Below are 27,731 nucleotides of genomic sequence, written 5' to 3'. Positions count from 1 at the left end.
ACATATTTGATTACGTATGAGTGTTCTATTTGCATGTATGCCTGCATGACAGATGAGGGCATCAAATCCCCATTACAGATGCTCGTGAGCCACCACGTGGTTGCAGAGCTCCCATTATGTGTACTGAGGGAACCCAGCTTGTGCAATTAGGAGCAGAGACCACGCCCACTCACTCCCCCAGGTGCTGGTCTTTGCAGAAGATGCAGGGTCCCCTGCAGCGGTCTCCTGTGTTCTGGAGTTACAGGTACCTGCCACCACACCCAGCCACAAATAGTGATTTCTGCAGTTGCATTAAACAGAGACAGTGCTACTGTTTGCAACCAAAGCTTGGTAAATGCATCTGGGTCAAGATTGTAGGGTTTAGATAGAGGTCTTGGGTTGAGAAAAATGGAGTGGCCTCAACAGGAGACCGACCCAAGTTCAAGGAAAGATAGGAAACTATCAATGTGTTTATTAGCAAACGAGATACAAAAGAAACAGCCTGACCCCACAGGTGCCCTGCTTTACACACGAAGGCTCAGGCAGGCCTCAGCAGAGAGGAAGAAGCCCAGGCCAGAGTAAGAAACAGCAGTAGGGGGGCTGGGTCAGGCCTGAGCATCCCGTTTCGGATCATAGTCAACCGGATCCAGTTGTAGTGATGACTGATGTTGGTATAGACTCCAGGGCGATTGGGCCGACCACAGCCTATTCCCCAGCTCACAACTCCGACCTGATACCACACTGTATCCTGGTTGCAGACCAAGGGTCCTCCTGAGTCACCCTGAGGAGCAGCATAGGTAAGCTTGGCCTGGAGGGTGACAAGTGGGACCAGGAGAGGCGCTAGGGCACAGGGGTTGCTGTGGGGCTGGCAGACTGGGTGAGTATCCTACTCCTTGCCCTGACAGCAGTGGGCCCTCAGTTTCCTCATCTGCAAAGTGGGGCCATGGTCTAAATCCTGAGATGAAATGAGGTCTTCTATGAAACCTCCACTGGGAGGAAGTTGGAGCCAGGGATGGTAAGGTACTGGGCCCAGAAGAGCATGGTAATGCAAGGTGACACTTACAAAGCAGGCATCCTTGCCGCCTTCAGGACTGCCAGCGCAAACCATGTCTCCCCAGATGTTTATTCGGAAGTCTGGCTTTTTGAACAAATGGTTACACATGGTGTTGTTGATGATAGCTACCTGCACTTCCTGGAGGTTGTTGGGAAGTGGCAGACCTGTGTGGGGGATGGAAGACAGAAGAGATAGACTCCTGGATTCTCTTCGCCTGGAAGAAATGGCATAGGGTATGGGGACAGGGGTGTCCTGGGGCACCTACTGTGCCTGAGACATCACTGTCAATGGCTCCCAGTCGCAGACCCAGGCTAACGTCACAGGCAATCAACAGTATCACAGGACTCGGTGGATGGAAGCATTGTCGATGCCCCCCACTGAGGTTGGGTGTAGAATGTACAGGAAGTCACTGTCTAAGCTGGCAAGCAAGTTATGTACAGGGGAAGGAGCTGGAGTGGATGGGGCAAGCCAAATCCTGCAGAGACACCCAGGGACCAGGGAAAGCAGCTCTGTGGTGCTCTTTCCTTCTGGGATGTCCTTAGGCCTGAGCCAAGAGCCCTAAAGCAACTCTGGAATACAACATATCAGGAGACGTTAATTTAAAGAATAGTTCTGAGGGAGAGCCCCATTACTAGCATGCACAAGGGAACTGTCAACTTACAGTGTGAACTCACATCGTTGGAGCCCTAAGTCTGGGCTCCAGGCATTGCCAACTCTGCAGAGGATGACAAGAGCTACAGTGGCTGTTTCCTGTCCTCTAAGATCTCAGACCTCAGAAGTGTTCTACCAAGCCAGCAAGATTGCTATCTACTTAACACAAGAGGAAACCGAGGCACAGTTCAGCTAAGGGTCTTGTTCAAAGTGTCCCAGCTAGCGTGCAGCAAAGCAAAGCTTCCCCCCGGTTTCGGGGTGAACGGAAGTATATTCACACCAGAGGTGTGCTACTTGCCTCGTGCGCACCAAGACTAAGAATAAAACTGGGGCTCAAGGAGACAACCCCACCACCATGTCCATCTGTTCTGCACCTGGGAGGGGGCAGCAAAGCAGGCTGGGAATGGGCCCTAGGCTCACCCTTCTAGGAGAAGGAAATGGTCTGAGGTCAAACAGGCAGACTGACCCTTGAGTTCTCTATTCTCCCGGCCAGTTCCAGCTGTATGGCCTTGGGGAATTCCCTTATGCTGTCTGAGCCATAGAACCTGGCCTCACCTCCTCTTACTAGTTCTGGGGCCTTTGACATTTCCCATAACACTCTTAATTTCCTCAGCTAGAAAGTGGTCGTAAAAATGCACAGACCAGATGGCTCAGTGGGTAACGGCCCTTACCATCAAGTCTAATTTTGATCCTCAAGACCCGCATGGTAAAAGGAGAGGAAACTCTCACATGTGGGCCATTACATGAACTTGCACCCACACCACACACAAAACACTGGCCGGGGGAGACGGGAGACAGTCAGCCATAAAGAGTGCTTACAGCTCTTTCAGAGAGCATGGGTTCAGTTCCCAGTACCCACAGGGGCTCGCAACCACCTGCAGCTCCAGTTTCAGGGGAGCTGACGCCCTCTACTGCCCTCTGCAGGTATTTCATGCATGTGTGTTATACATACATACATACACTTAAGCCCATAAACACACATACATTTTTGTTGTTTTGTTTTGTTTGTTTTCCAAGACAGGGTGTCTCTGTGTAGCTCTGGCTGTCCTGCAACTCACTCTGTACACTAGGCTGGCCTCGAACTCACAGAGATCAGTCTGCCTCTGCCTCTGCCTCTGCCTCCTGCCTCCTGCCTCCTGCCTCCTGCCTCCTGCCTCCTGCCTCCTGCCTCCTGCCTCCTGCCTCCTGCCCCTCCTGCCTCCTGCCTCCTGCCTCCTGCCTCCTGCCTCCTGCCTCTGCCTCTGCCTCTGCCTCCTGAGTACTGGATTTATGGTGCCACTGCTGCCTGCCCCTTTACCCTTTTAAAATAAATGTTTCTTAAAACAAAATAAATAGCTGTGATCCCTCCAAAGGGGGCTGGAGAGATGGCTCAGAAGTTCAGAGCATTTTCTCAATTGTGAAGACTGGAGTTAGGATCCCAGCATTACTGAGAGGCTCACACACAAACACCCCTAACTTCAGCTCCTGGGGATCCCTCTTCTGTCCTCTGTGGGCATCTGCACACACATGCACATCACCGAGATGTGCTCACACGCATACAAATCAAATCAAATACTTTAAATCCCTTTCTTAAAATTATACTCTTAGGCTGGGGAGCTGGTTCCAAAGGACCCAGGTTCAACTCCCAGCACCCGTATAGCAACTCACGGCTCTAGGGGATCTGAGACACACACACCTGCAGGCAAAACACTCATATACATAAAAAAAAATGTTAAAATGGAGTTTAAAACAAATTATGCTGTTGCCTTGATGCACCAGGGTCCCCAATCCTGCAACAGTGTCACCACATGACTTGTAGGAAAGGATCTGAATCTATTGCTAATACTCTTGTTAGGGGACATTGTAGAGATGGACCAGGTCAGAGAGAACTGAGCCAGGTCACTCCAGGCACAAAGGACATGCCCCAGGCTTCCCTGGAGGGAAACTGTTCTCAGTGCTTCTTGGGCTGAGGGTGGGGTCTTTGTGTAAGAGTCCCTGCTGAGCTGCAGGGAGGTGCTTGATTAGACCCTTATGGACGGCCAAAGAGAGTCCAGTGGCGAGCCAAGACTGGAGGAGAGTGCACAGTTGGAACTGTGGAGGATGGAGCAGGGTTTCCTGCCGCTCACTTAGGACTGGTGCCTGCTGAAACTGGAGGTTCATAGAAGCAATGTTGTGGAAGCCATGCTACAGGCCCTATGGGGTCCCTGCCTCTTCAGGCCTCCCTGGCACCTCTGAGTTCCTGTCTGGAAGGAAAGGACTGGCTCCTGTCCTCCTTGTAGGCAGAAGTAAGGAAAATAAACAAGAAAATGTTGAGTGAGCGAGAGGGGCTCCCAGAACCCAGGGAGGAAGGGGTAGGGCTAATGTGGAAGAATAGGGTAGTGCCTCTCTCCCCAACCCGTCTGTACCCAACCTCACTCTCATCCTCTCCAATAGCCCCCCAGCCGGTCACCCAGCAGTCAGTTCGGTTCGCAAACTTGTATGTGGAGTTCAGGAGGCAGATGGGCTGGATGAAGTTACTGTAGGTGACAGGCGATGACAGCTTCAGCAGAGCTATGTCATGGGGAAACTGCTCCGTGTACTTGGGGCTCAGGAAAATATCTTCTATTTGGTAACGGTTGGAATAAGCCTGTAGGTTCCAGAGAGACGGCCTGGAGGTCAGCTCGCCAAACTGGACTGTCCAGTCGAAAGGATCATTGTCCCTGCCAGAGAAGGAGAGTGCAGTTCAAGCCTCCTGAGCTCAGCTCAATCCTTGCTCCCGGGTACTGCGAGTGAAGGAGCAGAAGAGAGGTTACCCCAGTGGTCTTGTCATCGGTTGGCGCAGTCCTAAAGACAGAAGGCGAGCCCCTTGTGTAGTCCCCAAAGGAGCTGAGCAAACGTGGAAACTAGTGTGGGGATGTTTGGGAAGGACTTGAAGAAAGAGGAAGAGCAGTCAAAACACTCAAAGGGAATGAGAATGTCCTAAAAGAACATTCTAGAATAACTGGAAGAGGGTTCCCTCCAGGGGCATTAATGTAAAATCTTACCGATTTAACCCATCACAGCTACTCCTGAGGCTACACTAAAATGCTTACCCAGGTGTCAAATTCAGGGCCAAGGTTACTATACTAACTTTCCCACCCCTCAGCTGCCAGGGTTTGACTCCAGACTCACTTTTGGAAGCAGTGGGCAGCTGTAAGCACCCAGCGGCGGTTGAGCAAAGTTGCGCCACATAAGTGGTTGCCCCATACACGCAGGCTCCCTTGCCAAGGCCAGCGGCCAAGCTCGGCCTCTTCGCCACCCACTATACGTGAAGGGATGGTCCTGTGACCGCAGGGTCCTGAGAGGAGGATCAGACAGCGCAGATTTTTTTCCCTCCCACCCGCCACTGACACCTTTTTAGCGAAGGGAGGGGCTTCCTGAGGATCTGCTGGGACACTCCCCCGCGTGATTAGTGTGCGCCAATCCCCAACCCCCCTCCCCCACCGCGGCGCCGAGGGTGTGAGTTACTATCAAACACAGCTGAGTTCTTGATCCTGGGGCAAAGGAGAGGAGTACTTGAGGTGCACCCCCGCCTCAGGCCCACGGTGCAGGAAACACGTTCTGAGCACCTTACCTGACAATAGGTTGGCTTCCTGCAGTTCTGGGTGGAAGGGAGAGAATAAGTGACACTTCACCTTCACTTCCCCATCACGGCCTGGCACTGTCCCCAGTCCCCCAACAGTACCCTTAAGAGCAGCTCACCGGGTTTCTCGGGATCCACGGGTTTCACATGCGAAGAGGTTGACTGTAAGGTCACCTCCACCGCCACCACAACCACCAGCAGTGGCACCAACGTCTTGCCCCGCGCGCTCATGGCCACCTCTCCGGCCACCTGGCGCCCCCTCTTACTTCCTGCTACGCCAGGCCCGCGCCCTCTCTGGAGAAGACGCAGATCCCTAGGCCCCAGGGCTGTTTTGGGGACTATGGTGCCCTAACACTGTCTTCCAGGGCATCCATTAAGGCTGTTGATATGGCGCAGCCACCTTAGTGTACCAACCGGAGCAGTCCTTGGGTCATCTGAGCTCAGGGGATGCGGGTTGCCTCCCCTGTTGCCCTCTGTCCCCTGCCCACGACTTCCTCCAGGATCAAACTTAGCCAGAGGTCCCCTCAGGAAGGTTCATGAGCACTTCTGAGGCCTATCCCTGTTAGGATCAACCAAGAACTTACTCCTTCACAGGACTTTGTGACGAAAATGAGGTGCCGGGCTTTCTCCCTTAGCAGGCAATCCTTGAGTCCTGCCGGCTTAGGCTACCGGCTGGCGGCAAGCTTCTCTTTAATAGCCTTCCTCCTCTCCTTGCTGCATCATTTAAAATGTATTTACTTTTCTTTTTTCTCGTTCTCTATCTTCGTTGTCTTAGTCGTTGGTTTTTTGTTTGGTTGGTTTTGGGATTTGTTTGTTTGTTTGTTTTGAGACTGATTTATTTTGCATCCCACACTGGACTCAAGTTTATGGTCCTCGGGCCAGAGCTTCCTCAGTAGGTTTACAGACATGTGCCTTCTGGAATTTCCTTACACACACACACACACACACACACACACACACACACACACCACACACACACACACACACACGTACATATGTAAAGACTCTCAAAAGATTTTAAAACATATAAAGGGATATTTTTGTTTGTGTACTGTTTTGTTTTTCCGTGCATGGTTTCTCTGTGTAGCATTGACCGGGCTGGCCTGGAATTCACAGAGATCTGCCCGCATCCTGGCTGGAATTAAAGGTGCGTGCTACCACCACCCAGCAGAGAGAAAGATTTTAATTAGACATTTATTCTCTCCTTTTTTGCGGGGTTTGTTTGGTTTGGGGGTTTTTTGTTTTGTTTATTTTTTGGGGTGCATTTTGTTTGTTTTGGTTTTTTTTTTTTTTTTTTGGTTCTTTTTTTCGGAGCTGGGGACCGAACCCAGGGCCTTGCGCTTCCTAGGTAAGCGCTCTACCACTGAGCTAAATCCCCAGCCCCGTTTGTTTTGTTTTTGAGGCCGAGTCTTACTGCATAGCCCTGGCTGTTCTGGAACTCTCTGTAGAACACGTTGATCTTGAAGACACACTGATCTTCCTGCCTCCGCCTCTTGATTGCTGAGACTAAACACATACGCCACCATGTTCAGTTTATTTTCTCTTTAAAAAAACAAATTGCTTGTGAGTTGTGGGATGATGTCACAGGTGGGGCAGGTACAAGATAGAAGGAGGCCTGTCATTGGATGAGAAGGAAAGATGGGTGTCTATCATTGGATGAGAAGGAAAGATGGGCGGGAGAGAAGTTTGAAGGAAGAGGAGGAGACTGGAACGAAGAGAGGAGGAGGGAGGCCGAGAAGCCGTGGCAGGACAATGGAGGATGACGTAAAGATCTCGCTCTGTGTATTTACCGGTTGTTATCAATGTTCTTTCTTAAGGGATGGATGGTACCGGGCTTTATATGTTTTTTTGTTTTGTTTTTTTCCCGGAGCTGAAGACCAAACCCAGGGCCTTGCGCTTGATAGGCAAGCGCTCTACCACTGATCTAAATCCCTTTATATGTTTAAGTGGGCAATTATAGCTTATCAATTGGATCTAAGATAAGTGTGTTGTGTATTCTTTTTTTTTCTTTTAAAGATTTATTCATTTATTATATATAAGTACAGTGTAGCTGTCTTCAGACACCAGAAGAGGGCATCAGATCTCTTTACAGATGGTTGTGAGCCACCATGTGGTTGCTGGGAATTGAACCCAGGACCTCTGGAAGAGCAGTCGGGTGCTCTTAACCGCTGAGCCATCTCTCCAGCCCCAGTTGTGTATTCTTTTATGTGAGGGTTTGAGTATAGGAAAGTATGCGGCAGCTGGAGACACTGGGCCACTGCGGCGAAGTTGGGATGTGTTTCCACCAAGATATCTAGCAGATATCTTGGGGCACTGCGGTGCGGACCTGGTGGGGTAAAAGACAACGATACTTTTTTTTTTTAAATTCGTTAGAATAACAGCCTTGGAAAAAGAGATATTCTCATCAGAACTCACAATGGGGATCCAGGAATATCTCGTTAGACTATAAAGGATATAACAAAGTTAAAAACCACGCCAGAGCCAAACACTGGCCACAGCTCAATCTGTGTGTGTGCAGGTGGGAGTCAGGCTGACTGGACACTGGCTTCACTCCAAACACTGGCCCAGTTCCAGGGTCTTCATGGCTTCCTCCAGCTTGAGCATTCCTCTTTCCTGGCACAGGCGCTACCTCTCAGCCACGGACTGAAGCATCCATTTAGCCCGAAGCTAGTGGTTTCAAGAGCCATAAATTAAGACCTCCGTAAGTCCGGAAGATTCCAGAATCTTCTGTTCAAACATGGCCCGATGTGAGGCATTCGAGATCCCCGGGGGCCAGAGATTTTAGCACCAGCGTGTGGACTTGGAATACTTCTGGATCTTTCAGGTCTTCAGGAACTTTCACCCATGGGGGGGATATCTTTACCGGTCACAAGGGTTCCCATCTTAATTCCTGGCTAGGAACCAATCTCCAATGAAGACTAGGTCAGACTTAACTTTGATGGCCCACAGCCCCAGACTCCAACAGTACTTTTTTTATATATATTTTTACAACAACAGTGAGTGTGTGTGTGCACACATGTGCCTTCACGCCTGCATACACATACATATGTGCATACATGCAGGCAAAAAACCCTTTGCGTGTCCATATCATAGAGGCAAAATCAAGGATTTAAGGCACACAGTACCATGCCTGGCTAGCATGGTATTAGCACACATAAGCAATGGGCAGCGATCAGATTAGGTGAAACGGTTAAACCCACACCGTCAAACATTCATTGTTTCTTTGTGCCAGGGATATTCTCTCTACTGTTCTGAAACAACCAGTGGCTGTTGCCCATAGCTCACCCCCCATGCTTTGGTTCTTTAGAAATTTCTCTTTCTACCCTGGGCCCCTACCGCTCACTGCTCTCTCCGCCATCCTCTTCTTGGGCACCTCCCTGACTCAACCTTTGTGGTGTTTGAGTTTTGTTTAGGGTTTGTTTTATTGGATGAGATGAACCTAGGGGCCTCAGCTCTTGGTATTTATCCTGTGTCTGATTTAATTCACTCAGTCAGTGTCCTACAGTCTCACCCACATTGCTGCAAAGGACAGGACCGTGTTCTATTTGTGACTGAATGATAATCCAGTCACACATCTGCACCACAGACTTGACCCTGTGTCGGTTGACAGATGTCCCTGCTGAGCCAGTATCTTGACTGCTTCAGTGAACAGGCCCAGGCTGACGGTCTGGGTTAAATTATTTTCATCTTCATCTTTCAATTAATTTCTTTACTATTATACAAGCAGTAGGCAGTGTCGACATTTCCATCCCGTGTGCATGGTTGTGCTTTGTGCATATTCTCCCTTGGTCTTCTCTCTCCGCTCCTTCCCACTGGTCCCCTTCCAAATTACAAACAGCAGTGGAGGGCTAGAGAGAGAAGGTTCAGCAGTGAGGAGCACTTGTTGCTCTTGCCAAGGACCTCAGTTTGGCCCCCAACACTCACAGGGAAGCTTACAAACATAGGTTAAGTCCAGGGGATTTGACCTCTGATACATGTATGTGCTGCACATACACACACATACATACATGCACACATACACACATACATACACATAAACACATACATACTCATATACACATAACATACACACATCATACATACACACATACATAAATGCACACATACACACATACATACACATAAACACATACATACTCATATACACATAACATACACACATCATACATACACACATACATAAATGCACACATACACACATACATACGCATAAACACATACATACTCATAAACACATAACATATACACACATATATACATAAATACACACATACACATAAACATGTATGCATATTCATACACACATACATAACATACACACATCATACATACACACATACATAAATGCATACACATACATATATACATACACATATATACATACATACACACATACATATATGCATACATGCAGGCAAAAAACTGACACAAATATTCTTAATTAGAAAATAGTAGAGCATTTAAATTTAGATTCCACTTGAATGGAAACACATGACGTTCATCTTGTGGTTACCCCTTCTCCTATTTTAAAACTTTTTACTGATTCTCTGTGACTTTCCCAGAGTGCACCCCAATCCCACTCATCTCCCATCCATTTGTATTTGTCCTGTGCAACCTCCCTTCAAAATAAAACAAAAACTTAAAATTAAAATAAAAACCAACAAGAACAACAACAACAACATCTTGCCCTGTAAGCTGTGTGTATACAGTGTGTCATACTCTTTTGTCCACAGATCTTTCCGTTCAAATGTTCATTACGGTGAGCCTGGTTGGTGGCCTCTGGCTTCCGTTTCACTGACTCGGACCACGTGGAGCACTGCTGCTTGACAAAGACCCAGCAGATGGACGTCAAGGACTACAGCTCTCCAGCACCATTTTACTTCTGCCTGACAATCCTCACTCTGCGCTATGAGAGAGATAGACGCCTTATGCTTTTCCTTTGGGGGTTTTCTATGGGCTTTGGTGGAGCATGTGTTCACATACAGCGGCAGTCTCTCTAAACAAGATAATTCTTTAGAAAAGATCCCCACCATCCTGGAACCATACAGAATGATGACTCTGCCTCTCCCCATAGTGCCCCCCCTGTTTGCACCAAAAACAGAGAAGTTAAAGATTTATTAACGGAGAGATGCTGCCAGAAACTCTCGGGTACACCTAGTCCCAAGGACGAAAGCACAAACCAGAGAAACAATGGACCAAGTCTGAGGACCTGGCAGTTGAGGACAAGGGATCAGTTAATAAGTACAGAACAGTGCTCACAGTTGATTCCCTGGGTACGAGACTTACAGGATGAATGGCACGGTCTGATCTGTCCCACAAGGAGCAGGTCCTGTTAAGTTATATTGACTTGATCCCCCTCTGCCATACACAGGAGCATACTCTGAAGGAATCAGGATGGCTCGGCATACTGGAAAAAGAGTAAGATGTCAGGACCTCCCTTTGGGGAGTGCGTGAGGAGAACGGGCCATATTGTCAGACCAAGGCACATAGGAGCCCAACTAGGAAACAGCTCAGTGCTATTGTGCTGCACGGTGCAAACCTGCATGGCGCCCTGAGGAGTGGAAATTGCTCGGATGAGTTTGTTTCTCAGAACTCAATGCCTGGTTCTCCTGACCACAGAGGCTGAGACCACGCAGGGGAACATGTAAACGGGTACCTGGTGAGGTCCTGGACCTCAGAGAACAAAAGGGACTTAGATGTTTGCTGAACTTCCTGTTTTTGCTTCAGAGATAAACACTGTAATCGAGTTGATGGCCTCTTTCATTCTGGATGTTGAAAATAGGGCCAAAATAGGTTAAAAACAATCTGCGGGGGTTGGAGATTTAGCTCAGTGGTAGAGCGCTTGCCTAGCAAGCACAAGGCCCTGGGTTCGGTCCCCAGCTCCAGAAAAAAAAGAAAAAAGAAAAAAACAATCTGTGACAGGGTCACGCATCTCTTGAAATCATTAAGTCTGCTTTCAATATTACACGTGGCTAAGCCGTTACACAATCACAGCGTACAAAAGAGTTAGCCTCCTCCCTCCCCCAATAAACACCGCTCTCCTGATTCATCCTCAGGTGGTGTCAGTCTCCTTCCCACGCTGACTACACATCTCTTTTTTGGAACCTGAACCCCGTTCGGGCTCAACTCTGTCACTACGCAATCCATACAGGATCCTCATCGGGCCAACTCTTAGATACCCTGTTGTTGCCGCGTGTCATAGAGGTCCTGCGGGGTTGAACCAGCAGGACTGTTTCTTCCATGTTCTCCAGCAGTTCCTAGATGGGTGGATGTTGGGGTGGGCCAACTCAAAGCCCTGGATCTGGGCCTGAGTGATAGCTAGTTGGTCAGCCTGCCAGCTGTCCTGCCCCCACACCACCAGGGGGAGCTCTCCAGCACTGCCCTGAACAGCCTTAGCTGGCAAGGGGCGGGGCCAGCTCACGAGCGCCCACAACACCAGGGCCAGCCTGCTGTGCTTGCGCCAAGGCGCCCTCTCCTTCTTGTTATTCTGTTTCCTTCTCCCCAGATATTCTTCTTTCTGCTTTCTTATATATGAATTAAATACTTTTAAGGCTTATTTATTTTACCGGGCTGGACAGATAGCTCAGTGGTAGGCGGCACATAGTGCCCTTCCAGAAGAACCCAGGTTCAGTTCCCAGCACACGTGTTGGGCAGCTCACAACTCCCCGTAACACTAGCTCCAGTCCTTCTGGCTTCCGTGGGCACACACACACATACATGTGATTAAAAGCAAAAGATTTTACATTTTAATTTTAAAATGTTTTGCCTGCTTGCGTGCAAGCACAACACGTGAGTATACAGAACCAGTGGCAGCCAGAAGGAGTCGTCAGGTCCCCTGGAATTGACATTAGAGATGGCTGTGAGAAGCAAGTGGGGTTCCGGGATATGAACCCAGGTCTTCTGCAAGAGCGGGTGCTCTTAACTACTGAGCCATTTCTCCAGCCCCTAAAGATTTTGTACAACTATGTATGTATGTTGGGAGCCAGGGGTGTGTGTATGTGCATGTAGGTGTCCTGAGAGGCCAGAGGAATTAGATCCTCTGGAGCTGCATGTGGATCCTGGGAACGAAACTTGGGTTCTCTGCAAAAGCATAGCCACTGCTCTAGCCTCCCCTAGATTAAACCGTGATGAAGTTTGAAAATCCCTTTGACAAACTTTGAGAAAGCCTTTTAGTCTGAGTTTGATCCCTGGAAGCAACCTATGGATAAAAGGGGAAAACTAACCTGCTAAATGTTGTCCTCTGACCTTCACACTGAGCTGTGACACACACACACACACACACACACACACACACACACACACATATATATATATATCCCCAGAACACCATGCACACACATACTCAATGATAAGTAAATTAATTAATTAGTAACTTTGATGTCTGGAGGTCAAGAAAAGTGTACAAAAGGGAGACCTGTGACCACTGGAGGAGGTCTGTATTAGTCAGCTTCTTGTTGTTATAATCAGAATACCCAATGAAACCTGAGAGAGGGAGGCTTTATGTCAGCTCACACTTTAAAGGATGGCAGGAAAGGTATGGGAAAGCCCAACACTTCATATCATGGAGGTCAGAAAGCAGAAAAGGGGAGGGGCGAGAAGGACAGGGCAGGATACAACCCCAAAGACAGTGCCCCAGTAATATAATTCCTCCTGCTAGAACTCACCTATGGTCTCAGTTAGTTTTCTATTACTGTGCTAAGATGCCATGACCCAGGCAGTCTATAGGAAAAGGAGTTTATTTGGGCTTAGAGTTTCAAAGGGATAGAGTCCATGACCTGTGACAGGAGATGGCAGCAGGCATGGAGGCATGGTGGTCGAGTAACAGCTGAGAGTTCACATCTTGAGACACAAGCACAGGCAGAGAGAGCTAACTGGGAGTGGTGTGGGCTTTTGAAACCTCAAGGCCCACCCCCAGTGACACACCTCCCCCAGGAAAGCCACACCCCCTAATCCTTCCCAAACATTTCTACTAAGTGGGGACCACCTATTCAAACACAGAAGCCCGTGGGGGCCATGCCTGTTCAAATCACCACATCTATTCTTACTATCTCCTGATAATGCCAACATGTTATAAATCTATCAAGAGATTGTTTCTTTCCTTGCATCAGAATCCTAGAGATCAAATTATCTCTGGAGACACCCTCAGAGACACACCCAGAAACACATTTGCTATCTATAACCTAGATGATCCTTTTTTTTTTTTAAGATTTATTTATTATATGTGAGTACACTGTAGCTGTCTTCAGACACCCCAGAAGAGGGCGTCAGATCCATTACAGATGGTTGTGAGCCACCATGTGGTGACTGGGATTTGAACTCAGGACCTCTGGAAGAACAGTCAGTGCTCTTAACCACTGAGCCACCTCTTCAGCCCAACCTAGATGATCCTTAAGCCCGCCAAGGTAAATGTTAAGATTAACCATCATTGACAGGGTGATGGCTCATACTTTAAACCCCAGCAGACGGATCTCTGTGGGTTCAAAGCTACCCTGGTCTACATAGTGAGTTCCAGGACATCCAGAGCAACATAATGAAGAAAGCTTGTCTCAGAAAATAAACGATTAATAGTCTCAGGGTCTGCACCTGTGTGGTGTCTCTCTGTGTGTCTTGAGCCCTGTCGCCTCCAGGACACAGTGGGTTGGGACACTGGCGAATTGCCCAGCACTACCTTCAGGGGCTCCCTCCAGACATTTCTGTTACCTGGGAGTCCTGAGCCTTAAATCTGGAGGGAAGGCAGAAGCAATCAGCCAGAGACCCCACCAGGAGGTGTTGCAGGGAGTGTTCCCAAATGGTGACCTCAGGAGGTGCTAGTGTGGCAACATGGCCAAGAATCTCCAGAGCTTCACATGCTGTGCTCAGTCACTCCTGCCAAGAAAGGCCCAGTGGGCACAGGAGCTGGCCAGGTCACTCAGGGGCAGAATGAGTCCTGAGGCAGCAGCTGGTTAGGGGACTGGGTTTATGAGATGGTAAAGGAGCAAGATTTTCTTTTTCTGTCCCTTAACACCCTAGCATTCGTGTCTCAGCCAGTCTCTGTGTACTCCCTGCTGCTACAGACACAGTCGCCACCCAGGCACAGCGCCACCTGCCCACTGGGACACAGTCCTGACCTGACTACAGCCCAAGGGGTTGCTTGGGCCCCAGGTCCCTAACTGACCTCTAAGGCTGTCCAAGCTTCTGTTGTTGTTGTTATACTGTGTGTGTCTGTATGTCTGCGTGTGTGTGTGTGTGTGTGTGTGTGTGTGTGTGTGTGTATGGGGTGGTGTGTGCATATGTGTATGTATATGGAGGTTGTGTGAATTTATGGGGTGGTGTGTGTGTGTCTGTGTGTATAGTGTATATATGTGTGTGTCTGTGTGTGTCTGTGTGTGTATGTGTGTGTATGAGAGTATGTGTGTGTATGTGTGTATATATGTGTGTGTCTGTGTGTATGTGTGTGTATGTCTGCGTACGTGTGTGTGTGTCTGTATGTGTGTGTCTGGGTGTGTGTGTCTGTGTGCGTGTGTATTGGATGGTGCATGTACGTGTGTGTATGGGGTGGTGTGCTTGTGTTTGTGTGTGTGTGTGTGTGTATATGAGGTGGTGTGTGCATATGGGGAGTTGTGTGTATTTATGGGGTGGTGTGTGTGTCTGTCTGTGTGTGTATGTGAGTGTGTGTATGTGTGTGTATGTGTGTGTGTCTGTGTGTGTGTCTGTGTGTGTGTATTGGATGGTGTGTGTACGTGTGTGTATGGGGTAGTGTGCTTGTGTTTGTGTGTGTGTGTGTGTGTGTATGGAGTGGTGTGTGCATATGTGTGTATATGGGGAGGTTGTGTGTATTTATGGGGTGGTGTGTGTGTCTGTGTCTGTGTGTGTGTGTATTGAATTGTGTGCACATGTGTATATGGGCTGGCGTGCTTGTGTTTGTGTGTGTGTGTATATATTTATGGAGTGGGGGGTGTGTGTGTGAGTGTGTGTGTCTGTGTGTGTATGTCTGTGTATGTGTGTGTGTCTGTGTCTGTGTGTGTGTGTCTGTGTGTGTGTGTGTATTGGATGGTGTGTGTACGTGTGTGTATGGGGTGGTGTGCTTGTGTGTGGGGGGGGGTGGTGTGTGCATATGTGTGTGTATATGGGGGTTCTGTGTATTTATGGGGTGGTGTGTGTGTCTGTGTCTGTGTGTGTATGTGCGTATTGAATATGGACTGGCGTGCTTGTTTTTGTGTGTGTGTTTATTTATGGAGTGGGGTGTGTGTGTGTGTGTGTGTGTGTGGATGTGTAGGTCTGAGAACAACTTATGAACATTGTCTGCTCCTACGATGTGGCTCCCAGGGATCAACGTGACGCCATCAGGCTTAGTGACAAGTGCCTTTACGCACTGAGATGTCTCACTGTGCCTCTCTACTGCCTCAGCAACCTTGCCCAGCCCAGCCGACTCCCTTCTCTGGCCCTAGACCATCCTTTTACACTGAAATCTGCATCTGCCCCAGCCACTAGGGGGCCACAGACTATCCTGAGACAGCTACAGAACTGGCCCTTCAGGTCCCTGTGCTGGTGGCATCTCCTCAGCAGGGCCCTCTGCACCCTGATCTTAACAAAAGTGAATGCTAGAGACCCCTATGAACCATTACTCTACAGCCACAGAGCTCAAGAGCCAGAGCGAGCCCCCTGGTGATTGATTGCTGTCCTGAGCCACCTGTGGGCGACGTGTGCTTGCTGATGGAGGGGTTGATGGTGGAGGAAAGGATGGAGGGGATAGAAGAGGAAAAGAAAGCACACAGGTTGTCAGCATTCCTAGGGCCAAGGGAATCAGGAATGGCCTTGCCTGGGCTCCCTCAGTGGCCCTCAGACCGCTGTACAACTGGCACTCTTTAGAAGCCTGAGGCAGGATCTTTGAAGCTCAGAAGAGCCTTGGCTGTCCCCAGCTCCCTCTGAGGGGATTAGATTTTCTTCCCTGACCCCCCTACTCTGCCTCATTAGGCTGCCACTCCATGGGGCTCCTGCAAAAGTGGACAGTGACAGTCAGAGGCCATGTCCTAGCTGCACAGTGCGTGAGAGTCGTGTGTGTGTGTGTGTGTGTGTGAGAGAGAGAGAGAGAGAAAGAGAGAGAGAGAGAGAGAGAGAGAGAGAGAGAGAGAGGAGTGAGTGAGTGAAAGAGGTCCACACACCTCCCTGATATACCCCAGCTGGGAGCACAGTGTTTGGAGAGGCAGCCCAGGTGAAGGAGACTCAGGAATACGGGGAACCACACCATGGTCATATCTGACCACGGTAACTGGCTGACTGAAGGACTGATCTGGAGACAGGTGTGAACCATTTACCTCAGCGGGATGCTGTGCACGTGGGACATGATGTCCCACCTAAGGACCAGCCAGCACCACCCCTTCTCCACCACCACTGCAATCCCCACTCCTGTCTGCTGGAGCTAGTTCCAAAGGCTGACAATCCTGCCAACACAGGCAAAAGTAGCGAAAGTGGAACTGAGCCAGAGGGGACCTGTGGGACAGGGGGTGTCCTGGGACAGGCTGAAGCTCCCACTCAAACATGATTAGTGTGTCCCCACCTCTTTCCCGCTCCTTTCCTTGGGAGGCTCTGCCTGGGCTACAGCCAGGGTGCTGCCCTCCAGCGAACTATTATGCACCCAGGGAGTTTCCAGGCCTGTGGGATAGGACACAAAGGACAGAGGTTGAAAACAACCCCAGCTTGGCACCACACCCAAACTATTTGCACCTAGAAGTGTGAGCTGACATCTGGTCCACCCAGCCCAGGAGCCACAGGTCCAACCTACTACCAGCCCTGCTCATAACCCAGTGATTGGGCTTCACGCCTGCCGGTAATATCGAGAATCATTTTGGTCCTACCAATGGCCTCTAGGATTTACGTCGTACCCGTAAGTGACCCCATGTCTTACATGTGACCCTAATATTACCCCAGTCCTGCCAATGGCCCCAGGACCTTCCCTACAAGCAAGGAAGCTAAGCTGAGAACCTGGACAAGCCGGAGTTCCCGAATCTTCGTTTTCCTGCTTCCAAGCAGTGGGGCCGAGAGCGTTGTGTGCACAGGAGTGACAAGAATCTGGTGACACTGTATGGGTGATGCCTGCTTATGTGGGAGGCATGTAGGAGCACCCCTCTGGGTGCCTGAGGAGGCTGAAGCTCATAAATGCAGGAGGAACTATGCAGTGGGATAGTGTGTGCTGTTGGATCCAGTCTTTATTGTTTCAGACACAGGTACACTATAGAAAGACCAGCCCAGTCACAGAAGCCACCAAAGGATACCCTGAAAGGTGGCTGCAGACTGTGCTCCACCCGGGAGGGAGAGGCAAGGAAGACTCTTGCCCTCTGCCCCTGGAAACCAACAGGATGTGAGAGGCAGCTTGGGGTCCACAGGGGCTAGGAGACCAGAGCTTAGCTGTCAGTCCCAAGGGTCTTAGTGATGTGGGAGTTAGGAGGCTTCTGTGGGGTGAGGAGGGGGTCCCTAAAGGGCAGAGCATGGATGGGGTGCTTGTCTTCAGGTAGCTGTGCAAGAAGGACACAGGAAGGGGGTCCCTAGGAGAAGCCATGCTAGCCTGGAAGCAGATGGAGGGTAAAAGTTCCGGATATAGATGCTGAGGTGATGAGGCTGCAGGTTAGGGCCCCAGGAGGAGGAAGGCGCTACTGAGGGACGTGAGAAAGAGCAACAGGCCCGAGAGTGGGGTGCTTGAAAGGCTTGGGGAGAAATTTTTTCCTTCTGTGGGTATATTCCACATTGTGTTCTGAATCCATGAGATGTAGACGCTGACATTGGTGTAAACGCCCGGCCTATTGGACAGAGCACAGTCGGATCCCCAACTCACCACCCCTGCCTGGATCCAGACATCGTTAACGTCACAGACCAGGGGACCTCCGGAATCACCCTGAGGAGAAAGAAAGAATACACAGGTGTTGGGGTGGCCTGAGCATGTTACCTTCGCCACACCGGTAGAAAGCACAGGTTGAAGTTCTCCAAGGCAGTCTCTCTTCATCATACTAGACAGGATCATGGAATTGGGAGTTTCTAGAAGGTCTCAGGGATGGGTGCTCTGAGAACTGAAGGAAGCAGTGGTCCCCAGCAGATGGGACACTTGACCTAGTGTCTAAATAAAATAAGAACTCCTGCGGCAGCCGCACGTTCAGAGCCAAGAGCGGGAGGCCCCCTCAGAGCGGCTGACTGCTTCTCCCTTCAGCTTGTTTGATTTTATCTAAAATGTCTCTTGGAAGAAACACTCAAGACGTATTTGGCAGTCGGGGTGTGTGGTAGAGCAAACGAGAAAGGATAAAACCAGGCAAGCTCGAACGTGGCCCTGCTCCTGCAGAAAATGAAGTCAAAGGCTTCTAGTGTTATCAGCGAGGAAAGGGATGGAATCTGGTCCCAAAAGAAAACTTTCAGGATAGAAGTAAAATCACAGTTATTCAATATCTCCCTGCCCCTCCCCTCCCCCTCCCCCTCCCTGTCCCTCTCCCTCCCCCCCTCTCTCTCCCCCTACCTAAACTCTGCTGAGGGTGGAGCCCAAGGCCTTTCAAACGTTTGGTAAACACTTTACCACTCACTCACTCACGCACCCCAGCTCTCTGGTCATAATTTATTTTATTTTATTTGACAGAGGTGAGGCATGTGAGAGAGAGGTGTGTGCCATTCTGTGTGTGCATGTAGGCACCAAAGGTCAGCATTGCATGTCCCCACCTAGTCTCTCACTGAACTTGGGAACGTGCATTTCGATTAGCCTGGCTTGGCCAGCAAGCCCTGGAACCTGCCTGTCTCTGATACTCTACCCACCCCCACTATGGGGTCATAGACTTGTACTAATCTACAAGTCTTCTTCATTTTTTTTTCCAAGACAGGGTTTCTCTGTGTAGCCCTAGCTGTCCTGGAACTCCCTTTATAGACCAGGCTGGCCTCAACCTCAGAGATTCACCTGCCTCTGCCTCCTGAGCGCTGGGATCAAAGTTGTACACCACCACTGCCTGGCTGCATCTGGCTTTTTAACTTTTTTTTAATACATGGGTGCTAAGAACTCAAATTCAGTTCCTCATGGTTGTGATGAAGACAATGAACCATCCTCCCAGCCCTCTGATTATGCTCGCTCTCTCTCTCTCTCTCTCTCTCTCTCTCTCTCTCTCTCTCTGTGTGTGTGTGTGTGTGTGTGTGTGTGTGTGTGTGTGTGTGTGTGTACTCGCACACTACTATTGTTAAGATGCCCAAGCCCCCGGAAGGTTTCACTGTGGTAGGGAGAGGAACACCCTGCCCAGGTTTCACTGTGGTAGGGAGAGGAACACCCTGCCCTCTGGGGTTGTTGGCAAGGTGGCGCTGTCTGTGGCTTCACTCACATTGCAAGCATCCTTCTTGCCTTCCACGAAACCAGCACACAGCATATCTTCGAGAATGACCTGCTCCGTGCTGGGAACGGAGTTCTCCTGGTAGTAGGTATTGCAGGTCTTGGCATCAATAAGAGGCACCTGCAACTCCTGCAGGGTGAAGGGTGGTGGGAGCGCTGGGGTTGGGAGAGAGCAGAGTTAGGAGAAGAGGACACGCCATCGCCTCCCAGCGCCACGTGTTTAACTGAACCCGGTGACCAGGCTCATTTCCTCTGCTTCTTTGATCAGGGCCTTGTTTCCCTACATGAAACCCTGAAAGCTTTGCAATGGTAGTACCCGAGGGTGAAGACAGAGACGGCCTCACATTCCCGACCTGGCAGATCAGGCTCTTAACAGACACAGAGAGGCGATATGGGGAGGCGTACAGCAGTGGAGTTCTGCGTGAACTCCAAGGCTAAGACTGGATTATTGCAGGAAGAGCCCAGGATCACACAGCACTGGCAGATGATGAGAGGAAGAGGGGCTCTCCCTAGAACCCTGAAAGGTTTGAAGCCCAGATAATACCTTAATTGCAGGTTTCTGGTCTCCTGAACTGAGAGTGACCACCTATCTGATTTACCCTCAACCTCGGGACACAAAAGCAAGATGAGATTGCAGATATGACAACAGAGGTGAGGACCATGCAGATGAAATGGAAAAGCCTTTAAAAGCATCATGCTGTGTACCTCCGGCATTAACCCCACTGGGTCAGCACTCTCGAGAACTCACTGACCAGAGGAAGAACCAGGACCCCATTAGATAGTGAGCGCTGTCCAGACAAAAATGAGTCCCTGGCAAGCACTGTCCACAAGGGCCTTGGCAGCAAGGAGGGCAGGAAGGTTGTGATGCAGGCTAGGCTGGCTGTAACACCATCCTTCTGGTTACTAGACGCCAGGAGGGCATCTGGAAGCTGGCAGTAGCCAGCTTGTGGGGAGCTGTTGTGACAATGTTTCAATGCCCCCTCTGTGGTGGGCGTTCTTTGCATTGACTCCATGTGGGTTCTGTCTGAGGGTGGGCACTAGCTCTAGGGAAGGTGTCAAGACTGGCCCTCCCATGGGGCTGGGGATTTAGCTCAGTGGTAGAGCGCTTACCTAGGAAGCGCAAGGCCCTGGGTTCGGTCCCCAGCTCCGAAAAAAAGAACCAAAAAAAAAAAAAAAAAAAAAAAGACTGGCCCTCCCATACTCCCCCTACCCTGCCACCAGCTTCAAACATCCTTACGTTGATTTGTGGCAATGTTCCCCCAGCCAGTGACCCAACACATGGTGCCAGGATCCAGGGGGTCTCCAGGTTTCGGGAGGCAGACTGGAAGCATGTAGTCATTGAAGGAGATGGGTGAAGCCAGCTGCAACAGGGCAATGTCTCCACTACTGTGCTCCTCTGCTGAATAGCTTGGGTACTTGATATACTGGGCCACAGCTCTCAGCTCCCTCGGCTCATTGTCCTCAGGGTAGGAGGAGATGGTACCCAGCAGTACTGTGTAGGCAGACAGATGCTGGTCCCTGGGAGAATGGGGAGGTCAGAAAATGAAAGAGTCTTTAGGCAGAGGCTGTGATACTGCCACTGGGCTTTTCTGAGAGCTAAGCACGTGGAAACAATGCCAAACACCTCCTTCAAAGACCACCATTAGTGATCATTGGAACCATAAGTCTCCCATCACTCCCTCCATTTTCCAGGTGCGGAACACAGCTAGGAAAGTCAAGTCACCCATTCAAAGGTCACCTGGTTATTGAGCAGTATATTCAAGCCCTTAGACTCTTGGGACCTACACAGAAGGGTCAGTGTGTAAGAATGTTTACAGTAAGGCTGGAGAGATGGCTCAGAGGTTAAGAACACCGACTGCTCTTCCAGAGGTCCTGAGTTCAATTCCCAGCAACTACATGGTGACTCAAAACCGTGGGGCCTAATGCCCTCTCCAGCCTACAGGCAGAACACTCTATACAAATATATTAAAGAGAACACTCTATACATATAAATTTTAAAAATATAGGGCTGGGGATTTAGCTCAGTGGTAGAGCGCTTACCTAGGAAGCGCAAGGCCCTGGGTTCGGTCCCCAGCTCCGAAAAAAAGAACCAAAAAAAAAAAATTTTTTTTAAAATATAAAAAAATTAAAACAACAACAACAAAAAAAAAGCAAAGTGAAAGAAAGATAAGGAGTGATCCCTGGGAGTGTCCCCTGACCCTGTCACACATGCACTGTGGTATGTCTGTGCCCACGTTCACACCCCTATGACCTCATACTTCACTTATGCCCATCTATGTACACAAAGACCTTGGGTTCTCAAGGGCTGATTCAGTAAGTGTTCTCTCTCTCTCTCTCTCTCTCTCTCTCTCTCTCTCTCTCTCTTCTCTCTCTCTCTTTCTCTCTCTCTCTCTCCCTGTCCCTCTCTCCACCCCCCGACCTCCCCATGTGTGTCTGTGTGTCTGCGTGTCTGTGTGTCAGTGGGCATACATGTTCTTGTGCATATATAGAAAGCATAGGATAATCTCAGATGTCCTACTCCATCACTCCTGGCTTGAGACAAGGTTTCCCACATAACCTAGGGCCATACTGGAGGTCAGCAATCCCCAGAGAGCCTCCTGTTTCCACATACACCCCAAGCATAGGCCACACTTAGCTTGTTGCACAAACTTGGGCAGGGGATTTGAACTCAGGTAGGTCCTCATGCTGGTACAGCAAGCCCTCTTACCCTCTGAGCCATTCCCTCCACCCAAGAGGTAGTTTTGGGGAATAAGATTAGGTGACTGGCCTACCAGGGCCAGATAGACAACCTGGGCAGGTAACTGAGACACTAAAATGACATGGCCCTGCCTCATCTCTTGCCGTAGTAGGCAGAGGCTGTGGTTCAAGGGAGAAATGAAGCCATCTGGAAGGAACATAGGGAAATCCAACTGACCCCAGCCCACACGACCCACAGGGAGACACTCACTGGTTAAAGCAGTGGGCAGCAGTCAACACCCAGTCCTCAGAAATCAGAGATCCCCCACACACGTGCACCCCGTCCTCCCGCACGCTGACCTGCCAAGGCCACTGGCCCAGCTGGGCATTCTGTCCTGACACGATGCGGCCTGATGCCCTGGGACGTCCACACACTGCAAGAAATCGGTAGGATTGGGTAACACATGGCTATTCTGCCCTCCTCTGTACCCTCAAACCTGCCTCATTTGTCACAGTCCCTGGGAACTTGACCAGTGGGGACCAGAGGATGTTCCCAGTGCCTGGCTTCTAATATAAGGCCAGAAGGAGCCAGGATCAGACAGCTCTCTGGGTCTGCCACCAAACCTATGATTCTGCTGCCTCCTTCCTGTAATCCCACCTGAAGGCTGAGTCAGGAAGATCAGGAGTTCAACTATGCAGTAAAATGGAGGCCAGCCTGGGCTACAGTGAGACCCGAACTCAAAACTAAAAGAAACGGAATAAAACTTAAAAAAACAAAAAACAACAACAACAAAAAAAAAAAAAACACAAAACAAGCAAACGGAAAAGCACCCATGTAACAAAACCCGCATCCTACGTACCCTCATGAAGTCCCGCTCCCCGTCCCCACCGTACCTGAGTCCAGGTCAATGGAACTTCTGCCCGTCTGAGTAGACAGGCTGTAAGAGTCAGTTGTGAGGACCTCGCTCCCCAGAAGGACTCCAGGAAGGAGGGTATATAGGATGACGGCAAGGGCCAGCTCCATGCTACACTTGCTGGGGCCAGACACTCCAGGAAGGAGGAAGAGTGACTGCAGCGCTGATGTGGCTTCAGGACTTGCCCTGGGGTGGGGCTCAGCCTCCACACCTACCCTGTAGCCTTGGGAGAGTCCTCACACCTCCACCGCTCCGGGGCACAGAGAGCCTACTTGCTTCATGCTCTGAGGTCCTCTGGGCCTCCCCTTCCTGATCCAGGAATCGCATCATCTACAACCCTCGTCCTTCATTGATGCAGAGTGGTTGTATAGTGTGCCTGGCACTTGCACCAACCACAGTGAGCCTTCATGTCCACTGCTGTCCACCAGAGGGCAGTCATGGGCCTGGTTCTTTGGCTCCAGGGGCCTTCTCAGAGATGGGGCAGGCAGAAGGGCATCCAGCACTGGGCCGGAGCAGGACGCGTGAAGACATCCTTTCAACTCCTGTGGTATTTGTCTTCTCCAGAAGCTTCTATCCTGTTGGCTACCCTTCACTCGGTCTCTAGGCAACTCCTTTCAAGAAGGATTGTTCCCGGAAAGGCTCACTGGCCTTCCGAACACCCAGATGCCCCCACTGAAATGGAAACTATACACAATGATTACGTCAGCAGCTGCAGTGTGACTTCAGTCACCGTACAGTGACATTATGCTTCAGAACACTAGTCTCAGATCCCGTCTTATCCAATGTTAAAGTTTCTGCGTCCACTTCCGTCCTGCCGCCAATGTGTTCCCCAATACATCTGTAACGGCGCGGTGCCTACTGCGTGTATGCACAGAGCCCTGCCTTCGGTTCCCCAGCGACTGCATAAACCAGGTTGCTGGCTGTGGCACACACCTGCAGTTCCAGTGCTCAGGAGGTCAAGACAATTGAATCAAACTGTTTGAGAAGAACTGGGAGCAGGTTTGGGGATTTAGCTCAGTGGTAGAGCGCTTGCCTAGCAAGCACAAGGCCCTGGGTTCGGTCCCCAGCTCCAAAAAAAAAAAAAAAAGAAAGAAAGAAAGAAAGAAGAACTGGGAGCTGTGGCCTTGTCAGAGGAAGTGTGTCACTCGGGGTGGATGTCGAGGCTTCACTAGTCCACACCAGGCCAGTGTCTCTCAACCTGCTGCCCGTGGATCAGGATACAGAGCTCTCGGCTACTGCCCAGCACCATGCCTGCCTGTCCGCCACCATGACGATCATGTACTAACCCCCTGAAACGAAATGCTTTCTGTACTGGCAGGACAGCACACACTTGTAATCTGCCAGGGACGCAAAGACAGGTCATTGGAGCTTGCGGGCCAGCCAAACATTAACAGCAAGCCCCAGGCTCTACCGAGAGATTCTGTCTCAAAGTAAACAAACCGGGGTAGAGTTGGAGAGACGCTGAGCAGCTAAGAGCACTTGGGGCAATTGTGGAGGACCAAGCTTCGATTCCTAGAGCATGGCAGCTCACAATCATCTGTAACCTTAGTTCTGGGGGGGTCTGATGCCCTCTTCTGGCCTCTGTTGGTACTGCATGTATGTGGTGCACTTAGATCCATGCAGGTAAAACTCTCAAACACATAAAATAGAAATAAATAAATCTTTAAGGAAGGAAATAAGGAAGGGGGATAAATAAATAATGTATACAGCACGTACGCCTGTGCAAGTACACACACACACACACACACACACACACACACACACACACATGGGGAGGGCTCAGAGAATTGCAAGATAAGATTTATAAAGGCCCTTCCTTGGGTTATAAAAGCAATTAGTGATCGCTGAGGGGAGGGAGTGTGTAGCTGGCAGAGCTGCCTGTATTCTGAGTCATCCTCTTCTCGTGTTCACTTCTGGTGATGCAGCTGCCTCTGAGTGACCCATGTTCTAACCAGTAGCCTCAATATCAATGCATTAGTGGGCTGAACCTCTTCTACATCTGCCACTGGTGTCCAGTCTGGAGGAATAGAGGGGGCTGGAGAGATGGCTCAGTAGTTAAGAGCACTGACTGCTCTCCCAGAGGTTCTGAGTACAATTCCCAGCAACCACATGGTGGCTCACAACCATCTATAATGGGATCCGATGCCCTGTTCTGGTGTGTCTGAAGACAGCTACAATGTACTATGATAAATAAATAAATAATATTTTTTAAAAGGGAGGGAGGGGAGGAGAGGGATTAGAAGGGGAGAGGAAGGGCAGGGAAGAATTAGGAAAAAGCAATTGCTCTGGAGAATTCCTCCAAGACCAAAGCCAGTGTCTACTCTGTTAATCTCAGGTCCTTAGGTCTCACGCCCATCCACAACCCTTTCTGTCTTCCCAGGTACCTAGTTCCTTGCTGGGTGCCATAGCAGTAAACCTCCCTGGGCCTCTGACGGATTTTACCAGGACGGCAGGGAGCCGTAGATCCCTCCTTCCCAGCCATGCCTACCAAGTTCCTCATTTCAGCAAGTGTTGCTCTGAATAATCAACACGCCATGCTTCTCCCTCGTCAGACCTCACCACCTGGGACGCTTCCCCTGACACAGACACTTGGTGTGTGCAGGCCGGCCTCCAACACACCCTGACTTGTGGTAGGATGGGGATCCTAGAGTCTGGCTTACCGTTCAGACTTTCCAAACCTTTTATTTTAGTTTAACACTTTTTTCCCTTAAAATCTATGCATTTTTGTGTGCTTGAATGTCTCTCTCGCATGTACAAGCATTGCTCGTGTGCCTGGTGCCTATGGCGGCCAGACAAGGATGCCAGATCCTCTCATAAGCTAGCGTGTGGGTACTGAGAACCTAACTCTGGGCTGCCACAAGGATAGCAAGTTCTCTCAGCCACTGAGCCGTCCCTATAACCCAACTAACACTTTTTGTCATGGAAAAAAAAAATGTGTGTGCATGCATGTGTATATATTTGAGTATTTGAGTGTGTTGTGCATATATGTGTGGGGGTGAGGACACATGTGAATGCACACATATGTGGAGACCAGAGGTTGGCACTGGGTATCTCCCTCAATCACTCTCCACCTTCTTTTTGGAGACAGGTTCTTTCACTGTGTCTGGAGCGCACTGATTTAGCTAAACTGGCTGATCAGCAAAGTCCTGGGGATTCTCTTGTCTATGCCTCCAGCACTGGGATCATAGATGTAAGCCATCATACCCGCTTCTTAGGTGGGTGCTGGAGATCTGAATTAATCAGAGTTCTCAAAAAGAACTGATGATAATGATGATGATGGTGGTGGTGGTGGTGGTGGTGGTGGTGGTGGTGGTGGTGGTGATGGTGTGTGTGTGTGTGTGTGTGTGTGTTAAAAGAGGATTTATTAGAGTGGCTTACAGGCTTGTGGTCTGACTAGTTCAATAATTATTGTCTCTCAAAAGAAAGACCCAGAATCCTGCAGTTATTCCGTCCGTGAGGATGGACGTCTCAACTGGATTTCAGTCTACGTTGGCTTCCTGAAGAAGCATCAGCAAAGGAGCACAGCAGCACCGGGATCGATGAGCCTGCCACAGAGGACAAGCAGGCAAAGGCAAGAGCTTGTTCTTTCACGTCCTCTTCAGTAGGTGGCCATCGGAAGGTACGGCCCAGACTTCAGGGTTCATCCCTCCCACCCCAAGTGATCTAGGAAATTCCACACAGGGATGCCCAACTGTTTGGATTTTTGTTAACTCTAAATTTCACCACCGTATGGCCTGAGCCATCATCTGCCCGGGTTCTATTGTGGAAAACACTCATTACTCATTGCTACGGCAATACAAAGAGGCCCCAGGCCTGCCTCTGGACTCTGAGGTTGCACAACTTTCTTTCTCTCCAACACCTCAGCTCCACCTCTGCTTCTCTTAACCCTTTCCTCGTTAGCCAGGTCTGCCATACCATCCATCTCTTCTGCTAAAGTGTTTACCAGAAGTTACAGCTCACATTCCTGTCACACTTTTGATCTCATTGCTCTCACACGATGCGTGCAGGCACCTCTCCAGGGGTTCTAAGGGGAGCCGGGAGGGGTGCAGCCTTTAATCCCAGCACTCAGAGGCAGAGGCAGGTGGATCTCTGAGTTGGAGATTAGCCTGGTCTACAGAAAGTGTCCCAGGACAGCCTGAGGCTACACAGAGAAACCCTGTCTTGAAAAAAAAAAACCAAAATTTAAGAAAAACAAAGTCTTTCTAAGGGAAATTTAGGAGACCCACCCCAAAGGCTGTTTGTTCTCGGTTTTCTTTGTTCTTTTTTTCCCCTTTTTGTAATACCGGGAGTTGAACCGGGCCTTCTTTGTGCTAGACACATCTTCTACAGCTAATCCATCCTTAGATCTTTTGGTCGCTGTCCTAGTTTCTTTATGTTGCTGCGTGTTGGGAACCCAAAGGTCCCTGTGCTCACCAATAAGTACTAGAAAGATCAGGAATGTTAAGCACACAGGGTTGCCTCTTCAACAGAAGAGAGTGTCTTAGTTAGGGTTTCACTGCTCTGAAGAGACAACATGCCCACAGCAACTCTTATAAAGGACATTTAATTGGG

At 49.8% G+C, this 27,731-nt stretch overlaps 2 protein-coding genes, 1 long non-coding RNA gene, 1 other non-coding gene and 1 pseudogene across 11 annotated transcripts; 2 read left to right on the top strand and 3 right to left on the bottom strand.

Annotated features, from left to right (window-relative positions):
* Nucleotides 1-431: 431 nt before the first annotated feature.
* On the bottom strand, nucleotides 432-5,807 carry Prss21 (serine protease 21). 7 transcript variants are annotated; one of them, NM_181477.3, is made up of 6 exons: nucleotides 5,384-5,561; nucleotides 5,256-5,282; nucleotides 4,814-4,979; nucleotides 4,079-4,362; nucleotides 1,043-1,197; nucleotides 432-760 (listed from the first exon to the last, which is right to left on the bottom strand). In NM_181477.3, exons 1-6 carry the CDS (start codon nucleotides 5,493-5,495, stop codon nucleotides 518-520), a joined length of 987 nt encoding a protein of 328 aa, NP_852142.1. In that variant the 5' UTR covers nucleotides 5,496-5,561; the 3' UTR covers nucleotides 432-517. The 7 variants fall into 7 exon arrangements, 4 of the variants coding, with proteins under 4 accessions (NP_852142.1, XP_006245934.1, XP_038942170.1 ...); XM_006245872.5 differs by having other exon boundaries at nucleotides 437-787; nucleotides 5,384-5,807; XR_005489876.2 differs by having other exon boundaries at nucleotides 651-787; nucleotides 4,069-4,362; nucleotides 5,384-5,807.
* Nucleotides 5,808-6,301: 494 nt separating this feature from the next.
* Nucleotides 6,302-8,526, bottom strand: Dppa5-ps1 (developmental pluripotency associated 5, pseudogene 1; annotated as a pseudogene).
* LOC120095044 (uncharacterized) lies at nucleotides 6,852-11,011 on the top strand. The gene is made up of 2 exons (XR_005490047.2): nucleotides 6,852-7,056; nucleotides 9,998-11,011. It is a non-coding gene; the product is annotated as an uncharacterized LOC120095044 (long non-coding RNA).
* Nucleotides 11,012-17,431: 6,420 nt separating this feature from the next.
* On the bottom strand, nucleotides 17,432-23,919 carry Prss32 (protease, serine, 32). Of its 2 annotated transcripts, none has more exons than XM_063268916.1 (5): nucleotides 23,161-23,919; nucleotides 22,627-22,700; nucleotides 20,828-21,108; nucleotides 19,583-19,746; nucleotides 17,432-18,132 (listed from the first exon to the last, which is right to left on the bottom strand). In XM_063268916.1, exons 2-5 carry the CDS (start codon nucleotides 22,653-22,655, stop codon nucleotides 17,866-17,868), a joined length of 741 nt encoding a protein of 246 aa, XP_063124986.1. In that variant the 5' UTR covers nucleotides 22,656-22,700; nucleotides 23,161-23,919; the 3' UTR covers nucleotides 17,432-17,865. The 2 variants fall into 2 exon arrangements, with proteins under 2 accessions (XP_063124986.1, NP_001100453.1); NM_001106983.1 differs by having other exon boundaries at nucleotides 17,440-18,132; nucleotides 22,538-22,700; nucleotides 23,161-23,536.
* Nucleotides 23,920-24,180: 261 nt separating this feature from the next.
* Trnaa-agc23 (transfer RNA alanine (anticodon AGC) 23) lies at nucleotides 24,181-24,255 on the top strand. The gene has a single exon. It is a non-coding gene; the product is annotated as a tRNA-Ala (tRNA).
* Nucleotides 24,256-27,731: the final 3,476 nt, after the last annotated feature.

This window comes from Rattus norvegicus, chromosome 10 (assembly GCF_036323735.1).
Source record: "Rattus norvegicus strain BN/NHsdMcwi chromosome 10, GRCr8, whole genome shotgun sequence".
NCBI classification, from domain to species: domain Eukaryota; kingdom Metazoa; phylum Chordata; class Mammalia; order Rodentia; family Muridae; genus Rattus; species Rattus norvegicus.
The sequence above is the reverse complement of the archived record's forward strand: the minus strand, read 5'-3'. Positions and strand labels throughout refer to the sequence as shown.

Coding starts and splice junctions, on each gene's coding strand:
- Prss21 (XM_006245872.5), bottom strand. CDS start 5,495: ATGAGCGCGCGGGGCAAGACGTTGGTGCCACTGCTGGTGGTTGTGGTG. Junction 5,283..5,383: donor CGTGGATCCCGAGAAACCCG/GTGAGCTGCTCT, acceptor CCTTCCACCCAG/AACTGCAGGAAGCCAACCTA. Junction 1,198..4,078: donor GGCTATTGGAGAGGATGAGA/GTGAGGTTGGGT, acceptor TCCCCCACACAG/GTCTGCCACTTCCCAACAAC.
- Prss32 (NM_001106983.1), bottom strand. CDS start 23,290: ATGGAGCTGGCCCTTGCCGTCATCCTATATACCCTCCTTCCTGGAGTC. Junction 22,701..23,160: donor TTCCATTGACCTGGACTCAG/GTACGGTGGGGA, acceptor GATTTCTTGCAG/TGTGTGGACGTCCCAGGGCA. Junction 21,109..22,537: donor GCTGCCCACTGCTTTAACCA/GTGAGTGTCTCC, acceptor CCATTCTCCCAG/GGACCAGCATCTGTCTGCCT.